At 28.7% G+C, this 24,397-nt stretch overlaps 1 protein-coding gene across 3 annotated transcripts; it reads left to right on the top strand.

Annotated features, from left to right (window-relative positions):
* The first annotated feature begins 980 nt into the window (after positions 1-980).
* On the top strand, positions 981-13,970 carry Calx (sodium/calcium exchanger 3). 3 transcript variants are annotated; one of them, XM_015513652.2, is made up of 13 exons: positions 981-1,224; positions 7,930-8,066; positions 10,144-10,486; positions 10,564-10,742; positions 10,818-11,034; positions 11,155-11,393; positions 11,485-11,687; positions 11,767-11,860; positions 11,983-12,124; positions 12,194-12,532; positions 12,619-12,948; positions 13,038-13,216; positions 13,307-13,970. In XM_015513652.2, exons 3-13 carry the CDS (start codon positions 10,150-10,152, stop codon positions 13,526-13,528), a joined length of 2,481 nt encoding a protein of 826 aa, XP_015369138.2. In that variant the 5' UTR covers positions 981-1,224; positions 7,930-8,066; positions 10,144-10,149; the 3' UTR covers positions 13,529-13,970. The 3 variants fall into 3 exon arrangements, with proteins under 3 accessions (XP_015369138.2, XP_015369137.2, XP_089076534.1); XM_015513651.2 differs by lacking the exon at positions 7,930-8,066 and having other exon boundaries at positions 982-1,224; XM_089220408.1 differs by lacking the exons at positions 981-1,224; positions 7,930-8,066 and having other exon boundaries at positions 10,144-10,251; positions 10,350-10,486.
* The last annotated feature ends 10,427 nt before the right edge of the window (positions 13,971-24,397 follow it).

Below are 24,397 nucleotides of genomic sequence, written 5' to 3'. Positions count from 1 at the left end.
TATGGATAAAATATATTATAAAACATATTATTTAAAAAATTTAATATTGTTTTTAATGACAAGATAAACTGTAAATTTTTTTTCAAAAATATACGTTTTTAAATAATGAGCGTTTAATGATAAAATAAAGTCTTTTAAGGAATCACCCGGCTTACGTGTAATTATTGTGTATGATGACAGAATATATGATAATAATAGATTTAATCTATTCTGTAATAATATTATAATTTATAGTGCTATAATTATACGTTACAAAGTGTTACAAATTGGTAAAAAACCGAGCATATAAAAGTATTAAAAAGTATTAAAATAATCGAAATAGCGGTTGTCCACCTCCATTAAAATATGATGTGATGAGTAAAATTATACTCATTATATACTCAAATAAGTAATAGTATATAGGTATTTTATACACGCGTAGGCGGTAAGGTACTATTATTATAGCTGCGTGTGCAGGTCAGAGGCGACAGTGGCGTCATTTGCAGTAGGACGCAAGGATACTGTAATAAAATATGCATTGCTAAATAATAAGTACCACTACCAGCACTACCTATAAGGTTATAACTATAATAATATTATGATGAGTTTGCTTTTCGTCCCACACTCGAACGAGAAACACCACGGCTGATATGACGCATTTACGCCACTGCAGCGGTGTTTTAAACTATTATACGTATTTTTTACATCGTATTACGTAATTATAAATACTCGAGAGTGCCGTAAAGATATAGGTATAAATAATAATAATAATAATATTTCAGTTAATTGTTATAATAATGTTGTTTTGCGATCATGTTATTTCGCGGACGGACAGTGATCGAGAAAGAATTTGAACCGGTTACCACAAGTGTAGAAATACTCATAGATAAGCGGTATTTGGTATAGTTTGGTGAATGGAGAACCGACCGACCGCTGTTCACTCCCGCCACCGCCGCCGCCGGGCCGGTACATACCGCGCGCGGGCCACAGGTTCGCGAGCGCGCGGAAAACGACACGGACGTATCGCGATGACCGATGGCGCGGCGGTTCATGCGTCGGGTGTACCGGGCCGCGGCGGCTGGCGGGAGTCGCGTTCCACGACTCGCGTGAACAACAACTGCTCGTCCTCGCCTCCGCGAATCAAAATATTGTATCTAAATGTATTATTACGTCGGCCGCCGCGTGTGCACTCGACGGAATATATAGTCCAGCCATAACCGTCCGTGTGGATATAACTTAATATAGGTATGTTCTAGATATTCATCATATTGTTTATAATTTGTAATTTGTATTGTAATTATTGGATTTCGCCGGTTTATGCAAAAGTAAATGATCAATGAATCGTAAAACATGAACAATGAGAGAATACCTGTTGCGGGAATATTTACGTTTTTATATATCACGAAAGTGAAAATAGCCCGCTCCGCCGTATAATAGTATACGATGATTGTATACGACAACGTTGGTTCAAATGTAGAGCGTTACGGTCCAATCGGTTTCGTAGATTTTCGTCGCTATGGTGTACAGTGATAGTTATAGGTACCTGTAGAGAAAAATAAAGACGAGAAGAACTCAGTGCGGTCGTTTTATTATTTTGTTTAGGCACCATAAAATATTGTATGTGGTAGTGGCAGTGGTGACGTAAGGACGCGCTGTAGGTACATTTCTTTTTTAATATTTCAGTAATAATTCTGCTAACTTATAATAATATAATATATTAATACAAATACATCATACAAGACGTATAAAATAATGACGTTCATCGGCGATATTGAAGGCTAAAAAAATACATTGGTAGTACCTGTATAATACGTATATTATATTATTATTATAGTCATTAAACTGCAGTCCTCGCGAAACTATAAATTGGCCGATAGGTATACCTTTTTCTGTATTTATTACTGTTTTTTAAATCGTGTGGAGATGTTCAACACACATACAACTGTATTGTTCGATCCCCTTAGGCATTAAATGGGGTTCTTCGTGGCGACGAGGGTGCAGTCTCGTCATATTCAGCAGCTACTATATAGGTATACGCCGTTTAATATTGTGCTGCGTAAATCATTCAGTCATGGAAACATAGTCTGAGTGAGGAATGACATTGTAATAATTGTATATAGGTACACGGTAAAATCCTTAAAAAGGCTATGTACTTATTAAGGTGGTTTTAAAATGTTTTTAGCCAGTAGAGTTGGGAAAAATAATTAAGTTTATGTTGACTAACATTATTGCACTAAGTTAACGTACAGTAATCAAACCAAAAATTTTTAAAAATTATTATATTTTTAAAAATATAAAATTTATCTGTCTTAAAAACTTGTATTTTTTATACAATTGCATTTTTTCTTCTGGAGACTGGAACATTATTAGTTCTGTACTAATAGTTATATTTACAAATTACAATTTTATTATAGTTATGCTTACGCGCGGTTATCCACTGCAGGTTATACTAACGAAAATCGGAGAATATAATATATATAATAGAGACGTATATTTAATCATAATAATATGTGGTATATATTAATAGGTACCTAATTATAATAACAAGACGTATAATCCATTAATGTAATATTATTACCATTTGCCATAGTAATTCATGTTAAATTTATTTCAAATACATTATTAGTTGATAAAATACAAAATATACATATATACCATAATACAATAAATTTTAATATTAATTCAATAAGTGTCTCTATGTGTATGCTCCAAAATATGCATTTTTATAATTATTTTTGAATAAATTGAAAAAATATATTTATTATGATTTAAGTACCTAATTTTTGGTTAATATTTACTCACACACACACAAAAAAAAAATTAAATTTAGTTTTCTCGCTACTTGCTTAAATCTAATATTGTCAATTTGTAGTAGATATACTTAAATATATATTTTTTAAATAATTTAAAGTTTTATATTTTAATTTCCATTAAGTTTTCATATAGTTACGTACTCACGTAAATTGTAAAGTTATTTGAACTAACTGTAGGTGGTGACGTGTTGTATTGATAGATGGGAGGATTGTACGAGAATTAACGCGGTGAGACACTGAGACAGCGTTTTAATGTCTTATAAGTTATAAATGCTGTCTCTGTGTCAATAAATAAATTATAACTTATGTGTATATAATATAATATCAAATATGTATTCTCCAAAATATACCTTTCAATACAAATTTGAGAAACAGACAATTGAATAACTGAATGTAAAAATATAAATATATTAGTACCTAATAACTATACATAATTAAAATTTTTTTTTTTTTTTTAGACCAACTACATGTTTTTTTTTATTAATTTTAAATAATTCAAAGTCACTGTATAACTACTCATTAACTTTTGAAAAAATAAATCTTAATGTGTACTGCAGAATACTTGTTAAGTAATATTGATTTTTATAAATGTTTTTCTAAAAAGCAACCTGTAGTTCAGAGTTAAAAAAATAATCAACTCATTTAAATTTAATTTCGTATTTTGAAAATTATTATGTATTTTATATTTGAATATTGAATTAATAAAGTTTCAATATAGGAGGTCCCTACTTCAAAAAATATTTTACTTTATAATATGCAATTAAAATTAAGTGTTACCTTTTAAAAGGCGTTAAAAATTGTGTGTATTTTTTTTAGTTTGTTGTATTCAAATTTTTCGAGTAAATGCATCAAAAGTTTCATAATTATTTTTTTTAAATTCCATCAGCAAATAAGTTATACTGCTTAAAAATTCCTACTCTAAATATAGGTACATTTAAATAGTTTTAAATTGTGCAATACCTAAACGTTGATTATTTTCCAACATATTTTTTTTCTGTAAATAGTTTTTGGTGTAATGAACATTTTTGGTATTTTAAATTTTTGAATGTTTAATAGTAAGACTAAGTTCAAACCTCCGAATGAAAACTAAACACTAACATAAGCAAGTATTATGACTTGGAATTTTTCTGCAGATACTTGATCTTAGTCATTGAAGTCATTCTATTATATATAATGATTAAGAAAATAACATAATCTTAGTGAATTAAAATTTTCATTGATTTAAATGTTCCATGATTGTAATTTTTGACATTTGAATGATAATAATTTACTGTTTTACCAAATCGAAGTTTTGGAAAAATATAGCAATGTAAATTGTAAATATTATATTATACCTAATATTATGTTTTAATGTTTTATGTAAATATTTAATTTATAAATGTATGTCCATAGTCAATCAACTATTATTACTCATTTGTTATTACATATTCTATTTATAAAATTGTATTTTGTACTTTTAAAATTGTTTAGTATTTTATATGTACCTGTAGTTGTATTAATTAAGGTGCTTTTTTTATAACTCGACAAATCGTGAAAACAAAATAAGTAATAATTGTTTAAGATTTCATAAATATAACGAACAGCCGAGCTGAAAACTTATGTATGAAAGTATTCAAAGTATTTAAATGTTACATGCAAGGCTTGGAACTTTAGACATTTGCATATTTGTCTAGAAAGTGCATATTGAAATTCTTATTCGATGCAAATTCGATTCATCGTACGTATAATTTAAATACAAAATTTTTTGTTGCATAATTTTGCATATTTCGTTATTTATTGTACGAATACGCATATTTTAGGTTTAAGAACATTTTTATGTATATTTCATAGATTTAACGAAAACAATTTTTTTTTTTAGAAATTTATAGTCTAACGAAAAAATATTAGGTATATGACAATCGAAATTCTAAATTTAATATCATTTGGCAAAATAAATAAATTCATCAACGGCTATTACTGTATATTGCTCTCAATACACTCAACAATAATAATATTATCTCTATACCTACTACTGAGAACTCGTAGGTAATATAGTGATCGCCGACCGGCCTGTATTTATTTTTATCCAAATTTAACACTGCATTAATATTTTGCACCATGATATGAAATATATATTGTAAATCGTAAGTAATTTTTAAACAATTATGTTTACAATTTTGCATGTAAAATGTATTTTGTTTAATAAATTGCATATTTTCCATTTTTTTACTGCATATTATACATCATATTTTGATGTATTTTAACGCATATTTGAGTAATTTTTAGTGCATTAAGTTCCGAGCCTTGGTTTTATGTATACGTTTCCACGTAAAAAATATTCAAAGACAATTTATAAAAAATTAAATGCACCTACTTATATTATAATATATAAAAAAAAATAATTTTAAAAGTATCGATGTGTATTGTATTGTTTAAATTCAAGGCGAAAGAGGAGTATTCGAGTAATGATGGCTATATGGGTATCCCCAGGGGAAACATGACGGGGCGCTTGTCCACCATAATAATTTTAAATTTGTTATTTTAAGATTATTATTAAATAAAATGTATACATTTTATTTATCTATGTACCTAGGTATCATAATTATTGTAATACATAATTGTAATAATGACGAAACATAATAATGTATCTACTACCTATACATAAAATGTATAAAAAAAATCTGCATTTATTTTTAAAATTAATTTTGTTTGGAGACGTCCATGTCGATGGCTATAATATGAGGTGAACAAAAAATGTGAACATTTTTAAAAAATATAATGGTTTTTATATTCTGACTAAAATTAAAATTCTTTATTGGATTGTTACTTTAGAACTTGTTTTTTCAGCGAATACTGAATATCTACTATTTAAAGAAAAATAGTTTATGAATGTTTGAAAAAATTATTTCGCTAACCAGTTTTAAGTATTATCCAATCAGAATAATCATTATGAATCATCACAAATGAAATAGCCGCTACAGTAAAAACTAATAAATACTAAATAGTATTTATTTATTTTTTTTTTATTATTATTGGTCAAGCATCAACTACTTATTAGCTTTAACAAAAGTATTACTATATGTAAATAATATTATATATAATTTAAATAAAGTTATTTCATATAATATTAATAACAGCTCTCATTCTTATAAATAAATACGACGTCAACGTGACGTACCGTAGAACGGTGACTGGTGAGAATAGTTAGCTTCAAATTAGTTAAAATATTTTGAACGATAGAAAATGATAATTCAACTTTTAAATTACAGTGACATGTTTCAAGTTTTCCCAGCTAATATCTTTTTGATTTATAACAAAATAACTAGAAATGTATGCTAATGAAAAATTGTTATTTTTAGTTTAAAGATCCAATTACCTATTCTAAAATTTGATTTCCAAACGCTCATAAAAATGTTACCTATGTGGGTTTACTCTAAACTTTTTTTAATTCTTGTAAGAAAAGTTTTCAAAAAAACTTGTATTAAATTTTCAAAACTTGGGTATTAAAATTCACGAGATCACAAGACCTGGTATAAAGTAATAAAGAGATTAAATCTGGTGCAGCTCTCAATAAAACATCGAAATGGCCATCACTCAAATTTGTAATGAAACATTTTCCTATACTTCATAATGTGTTCACAGACACAAATATTTTTAAAACACACATTATAAAGCCAATACATTCATTATTCCGTTCAGATTCTAATAATAAATAAAATAACATGACTAATGACTATACAGCATTTTTTCTCAATCTACAGCAGTGTCCGAACCCAAATAAAAGAGTTTAAAATATTATTATTTTAAAAAGCATATCGTAAAAGATAATGAATATAATAAAATAAATATATTATATATTATATAGGTACCTAATATTTGGCTATGTGCCTATGTAAGTAGACCGCTTCAAACGAATATTGGTTCCTTAAAACCCTTTTTTTATACATACATTGCGTCCCGATGATATTTAACAACTACATTAACTGTGCCCCAAAATATTTAAGTGAGTTTATATTATTCTTTCCATTTAATACAGACTTAGGATTGTCAATAGCAATATTGTAGACTATATTATATTGCTAAGATGAGGTTTAAAATATTGTTTTTCATCGTTTTATTTTATTCGTTATACATTTATGAATACTACACAATTATTAGTATACAAATTAATATTCGTATATTTTTAGATTCTGAACGGAGTTACTTATGAATTTATTGATTTTACAATGATGTGTGTTTTTTTTTGTGTGTCTTTGTACATCATAACTAGTCGAAATAATGCTTCAATACTTTGGGGGTGGTTTCCGATAGATAGGTTCTCGATTTTGACTGGAGTATAGTGACTGTATAATGAATTTACCAAAAATGATATGTGTCTTTTTACATTTTTTACACCAATAAAAATGCTTCTATATTCAATATTTAGGGTTTAGTTCTGATGAAAAACTATAAAAAAATGTACGGAAAGTTGGGTGGTTGATTTTTATAGAATAATTTTATTTGACAAAATAAAAACTATAATTTTTCATAAAGTAGACTGTATATTTTTCTCGTGTGTCGGAACCGATTGCTGGTCCGACAACAACTGAACAAAAGGCCGTGAGCTCATACGGCACGAACACATAATAAATAATAATAATAGTTATATAGATAACGATTTAATACAAGAGTTTAGGATAATGACATATATGTATAATATGGTGCTCACACCGTAACAAGGGCCCACTTTGAAACACGGTTTCAAAATATAACACGTATTATATTTAAAAAAAACAATAATTAAACAATATAAATTATTACACAAAGGTTGTATACGACTTTGCACGAACTAACAAGAATAATAAATTTAATTAACTGATTAGGCTGTTGACAAATAATATTCATAAAATAGGGGAAAATCGTCAAAAAAAAAAAATAATAATACACAAAATTATTTACTATCGCTAGAATGAAGATAAAAATGATCGGTCGTTAAATAATAATATGTATAGTATATCTATGAATTTGGATACCTTGTATTGTCGTATTTGATAATAACTGACCTACATAATATTTATAAATAGTGTACTACATTTGTTTACGTTTAATGAAATAAATATGTATAAAAAATTATGTAAACAAAATTAATTAGCATCTAATAAAAACATGTGTGCTACAGGTGTCTATGGGCAATGGACCATAGTAATCGAATAGCGCGCCTTTTGGACCACAAATTGGTATATACTGTAGTCACTACGACATCTTCAGGTTCTGAGTGAACATTTGTAACTCTGTCCAATAACCATTTTAAAGGTGGTAAGTTATAATTTCTTTTATTAACACCAGTGTCCCAGGTTGAATGGACGGCCCTCTACATTTTGACCACTTGCTTCGTCTTTGTAGCTGCCCAAAATATTCCTTGCTCCATCTAGTCCAAACGTGTTTGGACAAGTTGCTGAACTCTTTGCTACCGAGACAATCTTTGGGTTGTATATTGAATGTATGCCATGGTAAAAATAGGAACACTTTGAAAATTTTTTCCTTTTTTGGTTGTTCAATTTGACTATAATATTACCACTGCACGATCACTGTATCGCAGAGACGTTATATTTTTATTTATAGCCAACAAGGCAACAAGAAACAAAAACATATACACTTTAAAAATTTCAACTAGACAATATACAATTATAAGTCCATTGGTTATATTTGTTCACTGTACGACAACGAATTCACGGGACGTAGTTAACTAGTAACGCAAGGTATTACTAGTCAATCCGGCTCAAATGGTTGGCAGGGATGTAGTGGAGGGTATGCGTGAGTATGCGGCGCATACCCACTTTTCAAATTTTTAAAAGAGAGCATACTAAAGAAAAAAACTTGAGACCGGAAGTATGCGCTGAAAAACATGCGTATATCCACTTCACAAAAATTGTTTTAAACTAGCTGACAGAACTATTATTATATTATGTATTAGGTAAATAAATATACTTTATAATAATATTAATTACATTGTTAAAGTTATTATAATTTAAAATCAACTTAATAAAATAATAACTATAATTAAATGTTATTAATTTATATAAATGAAAGGAGGTAGAGGTGGAAGGGTTGATGCAGGCCGTAGCCAGACCAAATTTTCTGGTGGGGCAAAGTTAACTTTAAGGGGGCAACGCCTTTTCCCACAGTGACTACGGGCCTGGGTTGATGACAAAAGCTGCCACATATGTAGCATACTCACAAATAACTTTAGGACTACATGCCTGATGGTTGGTCTTTATAAAATAATTTTATTTGACAAAATAAAAACTATAATTTTTCATGAAGTGGACTGTATATTAATTTTATCGTGTGTCGGAACCGATTGCTGGTCCGACAACAACGAACAAAAGGCCGTGAGCTCATACGGCACGGACACATAATAATAATATTTATATAGATAACAATTTAATACAAGAGTTTAGTGATAATGACATATATTATGTATGTAAATGGTGCTCGCGCCGTAATATTGAGAATATTTACATAACAACTGCAGTTTTTGACAAAATTGATTTTTGTTATTTATTGTTTGTGATAAACTGATAAAAAATAAATAAAACCATTGATAGGTACTAAAAATTGTTTTTAATATTTAAATTAGCAAATATTCTATTTTTTTTTTCCTTTGTACATAATATGTATAAAACAATTTTGTATTTATAAATTAAATACCTTGAAAATATATGTGACATTCCTCATAAGCTGTTCATACAGCAATTAATAAAATATTAATAAGTGTACTAAGTAGTATTATTTCTCAGTGTTTAAAGTTTAACAAAATATATAAATTATTTTATACCTAGTTAAAATTCAAAAAATTTTTTAACTTTCAATAACTTTATATCATGATAATTGATAATTTAGATATTTACATCAAAAACCTACCATTGAACCTACCGAATTTCTAACAATAAGATCAAATACTTATAATACAGTATTATAGTAATATATTTTATATATTAATAAATTATAAGATATAAATGCAGGATGACTAATAAAAATAGTCAAAATCGTATTTCGTAAAGAATGATTTTTCATTGAATTCAAATTTAATACGCATCCATATTATAGTGAGATAGTACAATAAAGAGTGGCGTAAATTTACGGTGAGTCATGCCACTATACAGAGTCTTGTCCAGTTTCATTCTATATTTGTATACACCTTTACTTAATTTGAATTTTGAAATCACTTATTAATTTATTGACACACTATACATTCTGGTATAAATATATTTATTATATATCTAATAATGATTTTTTAACGTTTTTAGGTTATTTAAACTTATTTATATAACATTAATCTGTTTAATGTTGCTTTTAAACATTTAATTGTAATCGATTTTTTTTTCATTAGATAATTATGGGCCACGGAAATGCAAGTAGATACCCGTGGGGTCCGGATGATGTATGCCCTGGTGGATTAATTTTGCCAATTCTAGACGAACGACTATGGCCAATCAAAGTACGAATGGTTGTTTATTTATTTACGTTGCTTTATTTCCTATTGGGAATATCTATTGTTGCTGATGTATTTATGACTGCTATTGACAAAATTACTAGTCATACAAAAAAAGTTTATTTGGCTAAAGAGTTAAATCCAAATGGCTCGGACGTTTCTCTTCGACCGGATCAACCCGAAGTGATTGAAGTACGTATATGGAATCCAACGATTGCAAATCTCACATTGATGGCTCTAGGTTAGTATTAATAACATTTTGAATTTTGAAATTTAAATATACATTTTGAAATAAATTTTGTAAACAAATATATACAGGTACTTCTTCACCGGAAATTTTGTTATCTATCATTGAAACGGTGGGCCATCATTTTGAAGCTAGAAAATTAGGACCGAACATCATTGTTGGATCTGCTGCTTTCAATTTGTTAATAATTACTAGTCTATGTACACTTTCGTTAAGCTTAAACGAAAAAAGAAGAATACATGACTTAAAAGTAAATTCTTAAAATATTCTTAACTAAATCTTTACATGCATATTTTTTACTAAAAATATTTTATCATGTATTTAGGTATTTTTAGTGATTGGTGCATTTAGTTTCTTCGCCTATATTTGGCTTCTTTTAATAATCGAAGTAATTTCGCCAAATGTTATTGAATTATGGGAAGCTGCGGCGACGTTCTTGTTATTTCCAATCCTCATGTTTTTCGCTTATGCTACCGATAAAAATTGGTGTGGAAAAAGCACTGAACATAACACACATCAACTAGACTTAGACCTAGATCAGAGTAAGTTATTAATTATTAAACATAATTAGGTATACAGGTAAATAAATCGCGTATACTATACTTGTTATTGTGTTAAGCTTATACATATAAGATATATATATATATATTATACTGTAACAGATGAAACGAAAAAGCAATTAATTTTAAACAATGGAAAAATAGACAAAGAAAATTTGATTAAATTCGTAAAAAATGTAAAAAAATACTCCGGGATAACTGATGCAGAGGCAGCAAAGCTTGCAGCTACCAAATTGATCGATTCAACACATCGTGGAGCTATGTGGTATCGCATTGGAGCAGTTAGACGTCTTACTGGTGGCAAGCAAATAGAGCCTATTTTAGAAGACCATCTTAAACAAGTATAGAACATAAATTATTTAAATCATGAATTATATATTGTACGTAAATTAATTAAATCTCCTAATAAAAATATAATACCCTACAATATAGATTTATGACGTGATAAAACAAAATGGCGAGAAAGGATACGATAATACATTAAACAATAAGCCACCTAATTTTTCACAAAATGATGAAAAAAAATATGCGATAATAGAGTTCCACGCCCCCACCATTGCGGTTAAAGAAAATATAGGAAAATTTCCTGTCACTATTTGGCGACACGGAAATCTAAACACAAAAGCAACTGTTAGGTAAATGTAAAATATATTTATCATGTATACATTGGTATAAATTATAATCAAAACAAACTGATTTATATTGAAATTACAGAGTGGATAGTATCAATGGAACAGCTAAAGAAGGAGAAGATTTTGTGAAAGTGAAGGAGATTGTCGAATTTAAAGAAAATGAAGAAGAAAAAGAAGTATGATAAATTGATAAACAAATATAATTATTATAAATAATAGTTGACGATATACCAATATGAGATTATATATAGATTTGTTTTTATTTTTAATTACATTTTAATACTATTTTCTTAACTAGATTTTTATCGAGATACTCGATGATAATAAATGGGAACCAGATGAAGAGTTTTTCCTTAGAATGTCTGTGATTCACCATAAAGAATTATCGGTAAAACTTGGGTGTATTTCAATAATGGAAGTGACTATAATCGACAACGATGGTAATCAAATTTGTTTATTTACTTAAAATGTATTTAATGTAAATAATACATTTTGTGATTTTATTTCAGAACCGGGTATTATAAGCTTTGGTAAAAGAGGCCTATTAGTAAAAGAGAGCACTGGTTTCGTCGAGGTGCCCATTGTTCGAACGCATGGATCAGACAGCGAGGTCAGTGTCAAATGGAAGACTATTGATGAATCGGCCATTTCCGGACGAGATTATGTAGGCGGCGAGGGTGAAATTATTTTCAAAGATAAAGAAGTAGCTAAAATACTGCGAATTGAAATAATCAATGACATGTGTCCGGAGAAGGACGAATGTTTTGAAATCAAATTATTTGAAACAACAGGTGGTGCGAAAATTGGAAATGTTAACAGGATAGCCATCACGATCAGTAGTGACGATGGCAAGTGTATTTTTATTGTTTCAAAAATTCAGATCTTCTTCAACGTATTTATATAAATTATAATAATTGTGTGTTTGGAATTTTAGATTTTGATTCAGTGGTCGATCGTCTGATGTTGTTGACTAACATTAATATTCATGCACTCGAGTTGCACCGTCAAACTTGGGCAGAACAAGTTAAAACAGCGATGACTGTGAACGGTGGCGATTTGACCAATGCAACAACTTTAACTTATGTGTTTCATTTTTTTTCGTTTTTTTGGAAAGTTATATTTGCTTTTATACCCCCAGCAGCCGTGTTTTCTGGTTGGTTAAGATTTTTCACCTCCTTGACGTTAATAGGAGTCATGGCCACGATAATTGGCGATTTAGCTACAATTTTCGGTTGTTTAATTGGACTAGACGATGCCGTAACTGGTAATAATTTCTAATGATGTAATGGTCATTTTTATTTGTCTATACTTAATTTAAACATTTCACTCATTAGTTTCAATTTATTATTACAGCAATCACAATAGTAGCACTCGGAATGTCACTGCCAGATATTTTGGGAGCCTGTATGGTTACTCGAGCGGAAACCCACGCAGATGAGGCAATGATACACATTGCAGGTTCAATAGCTGTAAAAGTATTGATGGGTGTCGGACTGCCATGGTTTATCGCTGCTTTGTATCACTACTTACATGTAAACATTTTTTTAATTTAGCACACTTCGATAAATAATATTATAGCTATAAAATTATATTATAACATTTGTATTTATTTTTATTTTTAGGGAAACTTGTTCGAAATTCCATCAAATCGTATTGGTTTTAATGTTCTTCTGTATTCTGTTATGGCGATTTTGGCTGTAACTGTATTAATGGTCCGTAGAAATGTTGAGTTTTTTGGAAAAGCGGAATTGGGTGGACCGACGAAAGGAAGATATATTACTGTTGCTATATTAGTCTCGTTGTGGGTAATTTATTTGTCACTCACTTGTTTCCAAACGTTTTAATTTAATTTTAAAGACATTTTATAGCGCCAATAGTGTTCTTATTGGCCACAATATAGTTACTACCTACGTATTTTTTTATGTAATAAATAGTATATAATTAAATATTCAAATAGACTAAAAATGTGTTATTTAAATTCATTATTATTAAAATAATTAATAATAATAATATGATGTGTAATGATTAAACAAATATTTTTATTTTGTTTTCATTTTTTTTTAAATTGTGTAAAAATAAAATATGTTATCAACAATTTATAATTTTTATAATCTTTTATAAAGATTATAATCTTTATATTATAATCTAGATCTTTTTAATTTTGACATCTTTATATATTAATTATTATGTATTAAAGTGAATATTTACTTAAAGATAATATATAATATATATGTAATAAACTTATACATAATATTTCAATAACATATCATTGTTTTCTCCTCAACATGATTTATATTATATTAATGTTCAAACATTTACACTTCTTTATCCCTCATTGCAAATATTTTTACTATTATGCATAAAAGATAAATTAAATCATCGCTCCAATAGTCTGTTCAGAATCTAACCGTGAAATAAAATAATTTAGTGCTAATGATAAATATATACATGATTTTAATTATTCTAGTTAAAATAATGACAATTAATTTACCCATTTTTACATACATATAGTTAGGTTAGCTGCTCGCATATACTTTGAAACATATTTATACAATTTGTGGTTTGTTGATGTTAAAAGCTCAGCATCTTTAGGTTGATATAAGTGGTATATTACATTATGTAGGCACTAGTGTACTACTACTGTACCTTTATATATATATACACTCAACCACTCTCCGTCAAACCACCATACACTAACGTTTTGGTAAAAATTGATAATAAAGTCCCAAAGTCTGTCTAACATATTGGAACTAACGTGATATAATTATTCATGTAACAAAATATCTCAGTGTAGATAAAATTGTATTTATATTCTGTCTTTTCTACATCGTGCGTGATATGAATAGGTGTACTCACTTTTTATTTTCTATTTTTCTAATTTATCTACAGAAATAACGCTCTTATTCAAACATGCATCGATAAATAAATACACGAAATAATTGCAAAACAATATATAATGGTCATAGCCGTTTAGTCATTTAAATAATATTTTAATGCCAACTAAATCACATTTTACATTTGTAAATTAAAAATAAATGCTGGTTTCCCTTGCTGGCAAGAAACCGCAGAGTAATAAACAAGATTAAATTTTTTTTCTCATATAGGTAGGTACATTAATTTTATTTAATTCCCATGTTTTATAAATTGTAGTTAAATATTTGTAACCTAACCTCTGTCCTATACTATATAAATATTTTTGTATTTTTATTGCATATTTAGGGGGATGATTCCCTATTAATCTGTCACTCAAAGTAATAGTCTTGAATACGGCCCATATTAATAATAATTAATAAAATAATAAATAATGACAATACAATAAATTACAGTTTCCATTAATATATTTATATTTATTCCATGGTATCAGTCTTGGTTTGCATATAGTTTGTTTACCCGTGTCAAATATTACATCGTACCTCGTTTTGCGATGCGCAACAAGTCGAGCAATCGAAGAATGGTACGAACAATATTGAAAAGTAAATCGCGTATAAATATTAAAAAAACTTTCAATGACTATTAGTGTCGTAGAATCGTAGATCTGGTTAAACGTAAATATATTTAATATTTGTTATACATTTACTTTAATTATGCACACGTAATGCTATAGTATATTACATTATAATAATTAATTAATATAAACATAATTATAACTTGTAATACTTACAAATAGTTGTAGAGATATTTCGATAAAAGTCTATAGATTGGTCGTGAACTCGTGACTCGTGATTATGAGTCGATTGCGTACACTACAATTATTGTTTAATCTCTTTGCAATAGACGTAGGTATATCTATATATATTTTTAAACAGAAATAACTGCCCAATATTTGCAAATTGAATATATTAATAGAGTTAAATTTTAAACTGAAAGTTGGTAAACAGCTTACGCTTTTGGGTATTCTAAACTTCTTCCAGTTCTATTGTTAAATACGCTGATGCGCCAATGGGTACGTAAAATGACGTAAGGTAAACGAGCGATGCACAACCCGAAAATCGAATGATATTAACGTACGAGTTACGAGTTGCACCCAGGGATTAAAAGAGGTATTGCGGCCACACAATAATCTATATATTACATATATTATATACTTTTTATAGTGCATAGAGTCACAATATGAATTTATTAATATTACCTACGTATTTTCTAGTATTGTCATATACTAGCTAATATTTGTCGTTTCAAGAATATAATATAGGTACCTACCTTCAATAATATTATTATAATATGTTTCTTTCTTTCTTTTTTTTCTCACTATTTAATATTATTATGTAAATAATTATGAATATTGTAAAATGTACCTATGTTACGTCCAATGGCCACAGATGCCACGGATAGTTTGTTTAAAAAAAAAATAAAAATAAAAATATATATACCTAGTTACCTACCTATAACTAATATAATAATAATATTCGCCATCCCCACTCCGGGGCATGGCAGAAATCTACGGGTGCCCCAATAGAAATTCTGCCAAAACTCTCACCCACGTATAAAACCAACCTACAGTTCCACAAGAACCTACAGTACTACCCCCTTCCCAATGGCCTTAGTTGCCACGGGATAATTAAAAAATAATAATAATAATAATAATATTAAAGTAGCTTGGTGATGCGCGGTCGTACGCTCAATCTGCGGAAACGCACTGAGCGTACGTACCGGCCGCAGTTGCTAGCTCCCGGGTGGTCACCCATTTTCAGCAACATATCCTTGCCACACATATACAAACACGTGTTACAATCCTACCCACTTAAAAACTTACAAACAAATATACAAAAATAACCCCTACCGTACCACCCCACACCCAATGGCCTATGTTGCCGCGGGTTCTCCTAACAAATAAAAAAAAAATAAATAATATTAAAAATAAATAAAAACATTCATATATTATCTACCGATTATATTATCGTATAGTTGTTGTTAATGCAAGTCATATATACGGCAGATAATACAATAAAACGATCTATATTATTTTTATCATATACCATTACATAAATACGTATTATATACTCATAAATTCCCATACTTCTCGAACATTTCGTTTATCGCTATAAATATCTTACACCGCATCTGCCAGGTACGTAGGTAATAGGTATACCTATATATATAGGTACATGGGTAATGATAATTTACTCGGGCCGCAATTTATATACAGCTAAAATATTTTCGGGCCGCAACTACCCTACGGCTAAAATATTATCAGGCCGGAATTCACCGATCTGGCGGTCTCCAACACCGAAAACGACACGTCGGGTCGCAACTCACCCACAGGCCACAGCCCTGTTATTATTGTATTACAAAAAAAAAAAAAAGGTCGCGATGAACAACATTATAAATAGTGATGACGATGAGCAAAGGATGTATATGACCGTTATGGCGGTATTAAATTATAATGAATATTGATTTTAGTAATCTTTTTTTATTGGCCTACATCCAATCCCATAATATAATTTTTAATTTTCTTAGATAGATACCGATCTTATTATCAAACTCATTAACTTTGAACAGTAGTTTATATTCTATAAACCAGAGTGGAAATAATCAACTAACAATAACAATAAAGATTAATCAAACGTCTGTTATTAATTTTAATTTTCTTTGATAAATTGAAACAATGAAATCGTTTTAAATAAATGGTTCTTATATATTTTAGTTGAAAATGTTAATCTGTTTATCGGTTTTAATTAAAATTAAATTATCATATTATCCTCTTGACTTGGGTCATAACCATATCATTATTTTTTTAATTACCACTTCACTATATTAAATTTGTTTTGTCTTGGTTTAATATTACTCGTATTTATTTTTTAATAAAAGACACAAAGGTTATAAAAGCTCGATTAAGAAAAGCAATAATTCATATTCAAAGTCAAAAAATATCATAATTCGATTACATAATGCTTCTGTACTATGGTTAAAATTTAAATTAACGTTTGTTATTATTACCTAGTAACTATATTATAAGTGAAATAATATTTTTGTCCAAATATATGTTGCAATATAGATCAGGATTTACTTACCTACATAGGATTAAATTTGTATAATAAGTCCTAATTAAGGTATAGGTAGCAAAATATATCAATTCGTAAATAAAGTTTGTAAACCGTAAAGTAAATATTATGTATTTAGATTGTAGATACAATTTTATAATAACTAGTAATAAGAAATTAATTTCAAAAGTAGGGGTTATATATAATATATATTTATATATAGCTGGTGCAAGTATCGATTTGTTAGCATAAAAATAATTTATAATGTCGAATAAACTGTAAAAATAATAATTTACTATATTTTCAATACATAAGTATACACCACTGTAGTTGCTAGTTGCTATAGTAAGTACCTACCTAGCTATAATTTATTAAGACGTTTTAGACTCTTTAAAAGTTTAGTTCAATGTATTATGTATATCTAATTCGTGGGTTAGAATTTTCGCTACCATTTTTAACTGACAGCAATGCTAGTTTGTTTAATATATTTTCTTGGCTCTATTATTATTTACAGAGTACTTAAATCTTCTAAATTTTTAATAGAGATTTCAGATCATCAGTGATCGTTTATTATGTATATCAATTTTTTGTATTACAACTGTATTATAATTATATAAATATATAATACAAGATTATTCAAAACGTTTCACCCGATTTCAAATGCTTATATATTATATTTTTAGTTTTTGGATTGAGAAGCAGTGCTCGAATTGGGGAGGAGGGATGCAGATTGCAGAGGGACCTCCTCTATTTTTTTGTGCGTACCACAAATATATTTTTCACAAGAACGAGGGGATGGTACAATCTTATGTCCAAAATAATTTTTATTGAAATTTGAATTTGAAATTACGTTAATCATATAACGATAACGAATTTTACGATTTTTACTTTTTAGTATCAAAATTCTTTTTGATATTATTTTTATAATTTGCCTATCATTTAATTATTATATCACTGTTCTTTTCCTATAATTTATTGTATCTGTGGTATACTAGGTGTTTTGAATTAAAATTTAAATATCTGTGTACGTAGCTGAAAAGTAATATTTAAAATATAAGTAAGGTTAGCGAAAGCCTCCCACGAGTCTGTAAAGTTAAGTAATCGTGCACGTGCGCAGTTTTTAAATCGTTGAATTGAACTCCTCTACTTAATTTTTCCCAATTCAAGCTAGCTAAAAGAAGTGCTGATATAACTGATACATTAAAAGGACGCTTCAACCATTTGTTGTCTACGTCTTACAAGTGCGTCACATGCCTAATTTACGCTCAGCAGATTACGTTTAGCTCAGTTAGTTTAAAAATCAAAGTGAAAATTGACATATTATGAAAATTTATGGTATAAGAGCATTGTCTGTGTTTGTATGTAGGGTTTTTTTTATGATAATTCAGTATTGAGAGAATAATGAGAGTTTTTAATTTCCGTTATAATATTATATAGGTATAAAAAAAAACCACCATCATAAAAAATCCACAAAAAACATAGATAATTTCCTTACCATTAAATTACATTATAAGTCGATTCACTCTATTTTTAATTAACCGAATTAATTGAGTGTAAATCTGCTGAACCGGAAGTCGGAACTCTTAATCATTTCATTCACACCCGCTGTAATTGACTTTGTTCAAATAATTCTAGAATTTCTTCACAAATCTCTATTCCTCTCTCTATATTTATGTTTGTAGACTGTGAGACATTTTGATTCAGGTAGATTCATTATATCATATTTTATCGCTGCACCTGTGATGGTTGAAAATTTAGGATCCACTGATTCTAATTTGAAAAGGTCTACTGCATTATCTTTGTTTTTGGATTTATGTAAAACTTGCAGCTTATGATACGGATAGTTATACGCAGAACTGTTAAGACTGGTACATCATATCATTTAAAATTCAAGATTTACCTACCAACAACACATGCCAGGTTCGAAAAAAACATCAAATTTCAGTGGTATTTTATTTTTAGCATATAGACCATTGCTGTCAATATAACATTTTTCAAATCTTGTCTATTATAGGCATGTATTAGATCTCCATGCCAATCTGGACTTAACTCCTGAATATCTCTTTTGATTACGTCCAACCTTTGGTCTACCGAGAGGTCTTTTTTTGTTCAAGTTGTTTACAAGTACCGTTTTGGCAATACTATTATCAGCTCTCCAAACGTGACCTGCTCACTCCAGTCTTGTGCCTTTTACAACCTGTACTATATTTTGTTTTCTGTACAATTGTTGTACTTGTTTGTTTGTTCTTAACTCCCACGCTTATGGTTTTCAGGGTTATAAACAGGACCACAGATTTTCCCTAACGCCTTTCTTTCAAAGGTATTAAGTTTATTCTCTTCTCCTGCTGTTGTAGACCAAGTACAGCATGCATAAGTCACAACTGGTCTAAGATATTTAGTATTTAGCTTCACTTTATTTTTCCTAGATAATAATTTTGAACTAAACAGATGGGACATAGCGAAATAGCATCCATTCCCAGCTTTTAGATGGAGTTTTATTTCGTTATGCATACAGTTTCTGTTATTTATGTTATATACGAGGAATTTATTTGAAGTCTTGTAGGTATTTGTTGAAATTATATCCCACCGACTTCCAAGTCTGAATCATCTTCTCTATCTCGTACCTCTCTAGTCATGAACATATATTATTTGGTCTTCTCCTGGTTTATCGACAACCCTATTTTACTTGCATACTTTTATTAGGTCTGACATACTTACTGCTTACGATATCTTGCCTTGTAACTCCCAAAATTATTATATCATCCGTGTATGCTAGGAGAGTATGATTCTCATTTAATTCCATTGCCTGCCGTTGTGGCATTCTCCTTAGCACACTTTCTAACGCTAAGTTGAATAATGCCGGTGATAAAGCGTCACCCTGTCTTAGACCTTAACCAACTTCAAAAGGATCTGATAGCTTTCCTTGTACCCGGACCACACATTAAGTGTTGCTGTTGCCTGTTGCATAATTTTATCAAGCTTACTATTTTAGCAGGGATACCTAAAACTGTTAGGTTTTTCCATAGTTTATTCCGAATTATACTATCCATATGCTGCTTGTTTGAAGTTTATAAATACTGGATGGATATTTTTATTAAATTCGTAATGTTTACTTAGTATTTGTGATTTGTCTTAATGAGTATGTGATCTATCGTTGCCTTCCCGCTCCTAAAGCCACACTGATAGTCTCCGATCACTCCCTCCGATATATCTTGTATTCTTCGTAGGAGACACATAAATAGGACCTTATATACCTAACATCTAAGAGAGATATACCTTTCAGTGGTATAGCTATACTATATTATGCAAGACAAACTTTTATTTAACTCAGAAGTTTTAAAACTACCTATGTAATGCACTTTTCGACAGAGTGCGTGACATATTATTCTGTGTCTTGCATTTATCTTACTTAATACGATCAGAGTATAAAGTAAAGTGTGTCCCTCGACTTACAAAGTAGGTAAGTACTTCACGGGTTGTGATTTTCATTTTTATTTAGTATATACCTAATGTAACCAAAGTCAGTTTTACTATAAATCGGTAGGTAGGCACCATATATTTATATTTACATGTGTGTGTGTGTGTGTGTGTGTATTTCCGGTAGTTTTTCGTTAAGTTCAAATCCAACTCTATAGTTGAATGCTTAAATATTTACTCACGAAATATAATAGTTTATGCAGAAATTATGATGGGATTACTCTTCCCTGTTCTAAATTAAATTAAACACTGTCAAGTAAATTAGCATAACTATGTGACGATGATCGAGTGATAAGTTTTAACAAATATTCTGAGCTATGTATATTATGTGTTCTTAATTATAATTTATAATGCAAATAAACATTTGAAATTTCATACATTGGATGATGTCATATTTATTAAAGGTTTTCTTGATAAAATTAAAAAAGTGAAGGTATATAAATATATAATACAAAATATATTTATAAATATTATATACAAAATGATTCATCAATCATGGGGTCCTCCAATTTTTCCTTTAAAATAATATTTTTTTTAAATTCTGATTTTTGAAATATATATGAAGACAAAATATGTAGAATAATATGAGGACCATATTTTTTAATTCATGAGATATTTTGTACTACTTTAATACTAAAGAGTATATAATATTTTTTCTACCTATATTTATATATGACTTATTATATGTCATTTTCAATAAAGAATAATAAATATTATATACCAAGTATAAAGTAGGTAGGTATTAGATTTAGGTAGCTACAATTATTAAATATTAGTTGGTTCATTTTAACTAGTGAAAATTAACAAGGTGCGGCATAGCCCATACCTAATAGGCATTATAAAGTCAGTATTAGTCAAAAATCGAAACGTACATTTTCAATTTCATGTCCAAATTATATTTATTTTTTTATTTTTTAAAAATTGACTTATTTTTGCAAATGTTGATATGTCGTTCTAACAAAGGACATATTATTTTTTTTTTTAAGTATTATTTAGTTACCTATTTCAACTGACTTGTTACAATATTTAACAACGCATATAACGAATATAATATTTATAATATAAATAACTATAATATAATAATTCATAACGCATAGATATATATTTAAATGTTTTCTCTAGATAGTCAACAACTTTATTATGGTTTAAAAACCGTAATATTTGCTCCATGTCTCGGGCAATACTCCAGAAATGTCCAAGCACCAACAGAAAAAATAATGGATTAAAATACATTTCACCAACAATATTGTCGCTTAATAATTTCTAGAAAATATCTTGAAAAAAATTAAAGTATATTTATATATAGGACATAGGTACTTATGTACTTACCAATATTTAAAAATTCAAAATGTCAGATTTTGATAACTGCGTTATTTAAAAAAAGTAGCGTGTACCTACCTATTTACTTGCATGGATATATTTTACAATGTAAATGATTATGACGTGATCATAAATAATACTGAAGCTTTTTTAAAATGATAAATACCTGCAATTGTACAATAAATATATTATTTGTTCAATTTATAATCTTCAGCATTTATGCAAACAACAACTTAATTTGTGCTATTTGGCTAGAGTTGGCATTTCGAAGGTTAATCAATTTATTGATTTACCATCATACAAATATAATACTAAGTGTAAAATAAAAAGGTTCTATAAGGGTGATATATATATATATATATATATATATATATACAATGTACCTAACTATATAAGTGTAAAATACCTTTATGTCCCATAATACTACAAACTATAAATAACCATCATCGTCACGTCTTGTCAGAAATGGTATTTACGACGTTAAACACCGCCAGTTTAAGAGGATGTCAGTGCACTATTTGTTTTCTCTCTTTGGCCCACATGCAACATAGAGAATAAACGCATCTACGCAGAATCATTTTTCTATGTTTTTAAGTTATCTTAGAAGAAAATAACCTATTAAAAAAATATAGAAAAAAATATTTTTGAGGGAATGACATATCGATATCATATTTTATTGTTATTTGATTTTGTATTCGACTTTTTTGTTGAACGATATACATAACCATGTCCAAAATTAAGTAATTAATTGTCTTAGCTGGTGTTTATGGTGGATGAGTTGACCTATTTAGAGTACAGAGGGGTGAATGACATTTTACGGTTTGCTTAAATTTTATCAAAGACCATAACTATAGTTAGAAAACGGTGGTTTTCTCTCTGTATTATACTATATATTATAATGCTGTTCGCGGACTGGGCCGTTAGGTTAGCCGTTGAGAATTTGAGATACGCCAAAATTTCAGACGAAATTCTAAGTTTTGTAGCATAAAATATTTTGTTAGTTAAACAAACAATTTACTCTTTTAATAAAATGAATAAAAACAAAATGATAATTTTTAACAAAACAGATTTATAAAATCAACATAACATTTTATTTCTTTAACTCGTTGACCGCCACGGTTTTTTTTTTCTTGTAACTCATAACCGCCATGAGATTTTATTTGAGATCTCAAAACAATTACTAGTACTGAATATCGAGACTCCATATGAGATCTCTCCGAAATCGATTTTTGGTGAGATCTCATACGGAGTCTCAATATTCGGTACTTTTTGTCGGATTTGAAAAGTACAGTGTTGCCACTTTCAGATGGTGTAATAAGCTTGCAGATATCATTTTTAGTTTTTTTTTTTATCAATATTTGTTTAAATCGTCAAAACTGTTGCCAAGTAAAACCCCCTTGGCGGCAGGGAGTAAACTGGTGAGATTTCATACAAGAGCTCATGGCGGTCAATGTGTTAATTATTAATTCAACTCAATTTCTATTGGAATACTACCTACCTATCATATTTTTTTTATTGTCTTGACAATTAATTCTTTCGTATTAATAAAGATCTTTTGATGATGGTTGATAAATATAATTTATTTAAATCAGAATTATAAAGGAACGATATATCTTATATAAATACGAGTACCTATGTCCCAGATTTTCCGTGAAACAGTTACATAGTTACTATAAGTCTTTAACTTAGGTACTTAGTCAGTCTTACTATAAGTCTATATTGAATACTGATGTTCAATATTTGATTTGTCTTCTATCATTGATAATTATTTGCGACATTTATAAAGATACTAAAAAAAATGTCCATGCATATCATTTTTATTAAAAGTATCTTCCGTGTACTTTTGGTCCAAAATTGAATATATTAATCAGTTCAAACAATCAAACATGAATGTATATTTCAATATTTCGTTCATTTGGAGAGCATATAAATCGA

Source organism: Diuraphis noxia, unplaced genomic scaffold (assembly GCF_037042655.1).
Source record: "Diuraphis noxia isolate RWA-SAM2 unplaced genomic scaffold, SU_Dnox_SAM2 contig0002, whole genome shotgun sequence".
NCBI lineage: Eukaryota > Metazoa > Arthropoda > Insecta > Hemiptera > Aphididae > Diuraphis > Diuraphis noxia.
This window is presented reverse-complemented; position numbering and strand designations above follow the sequence as displayed.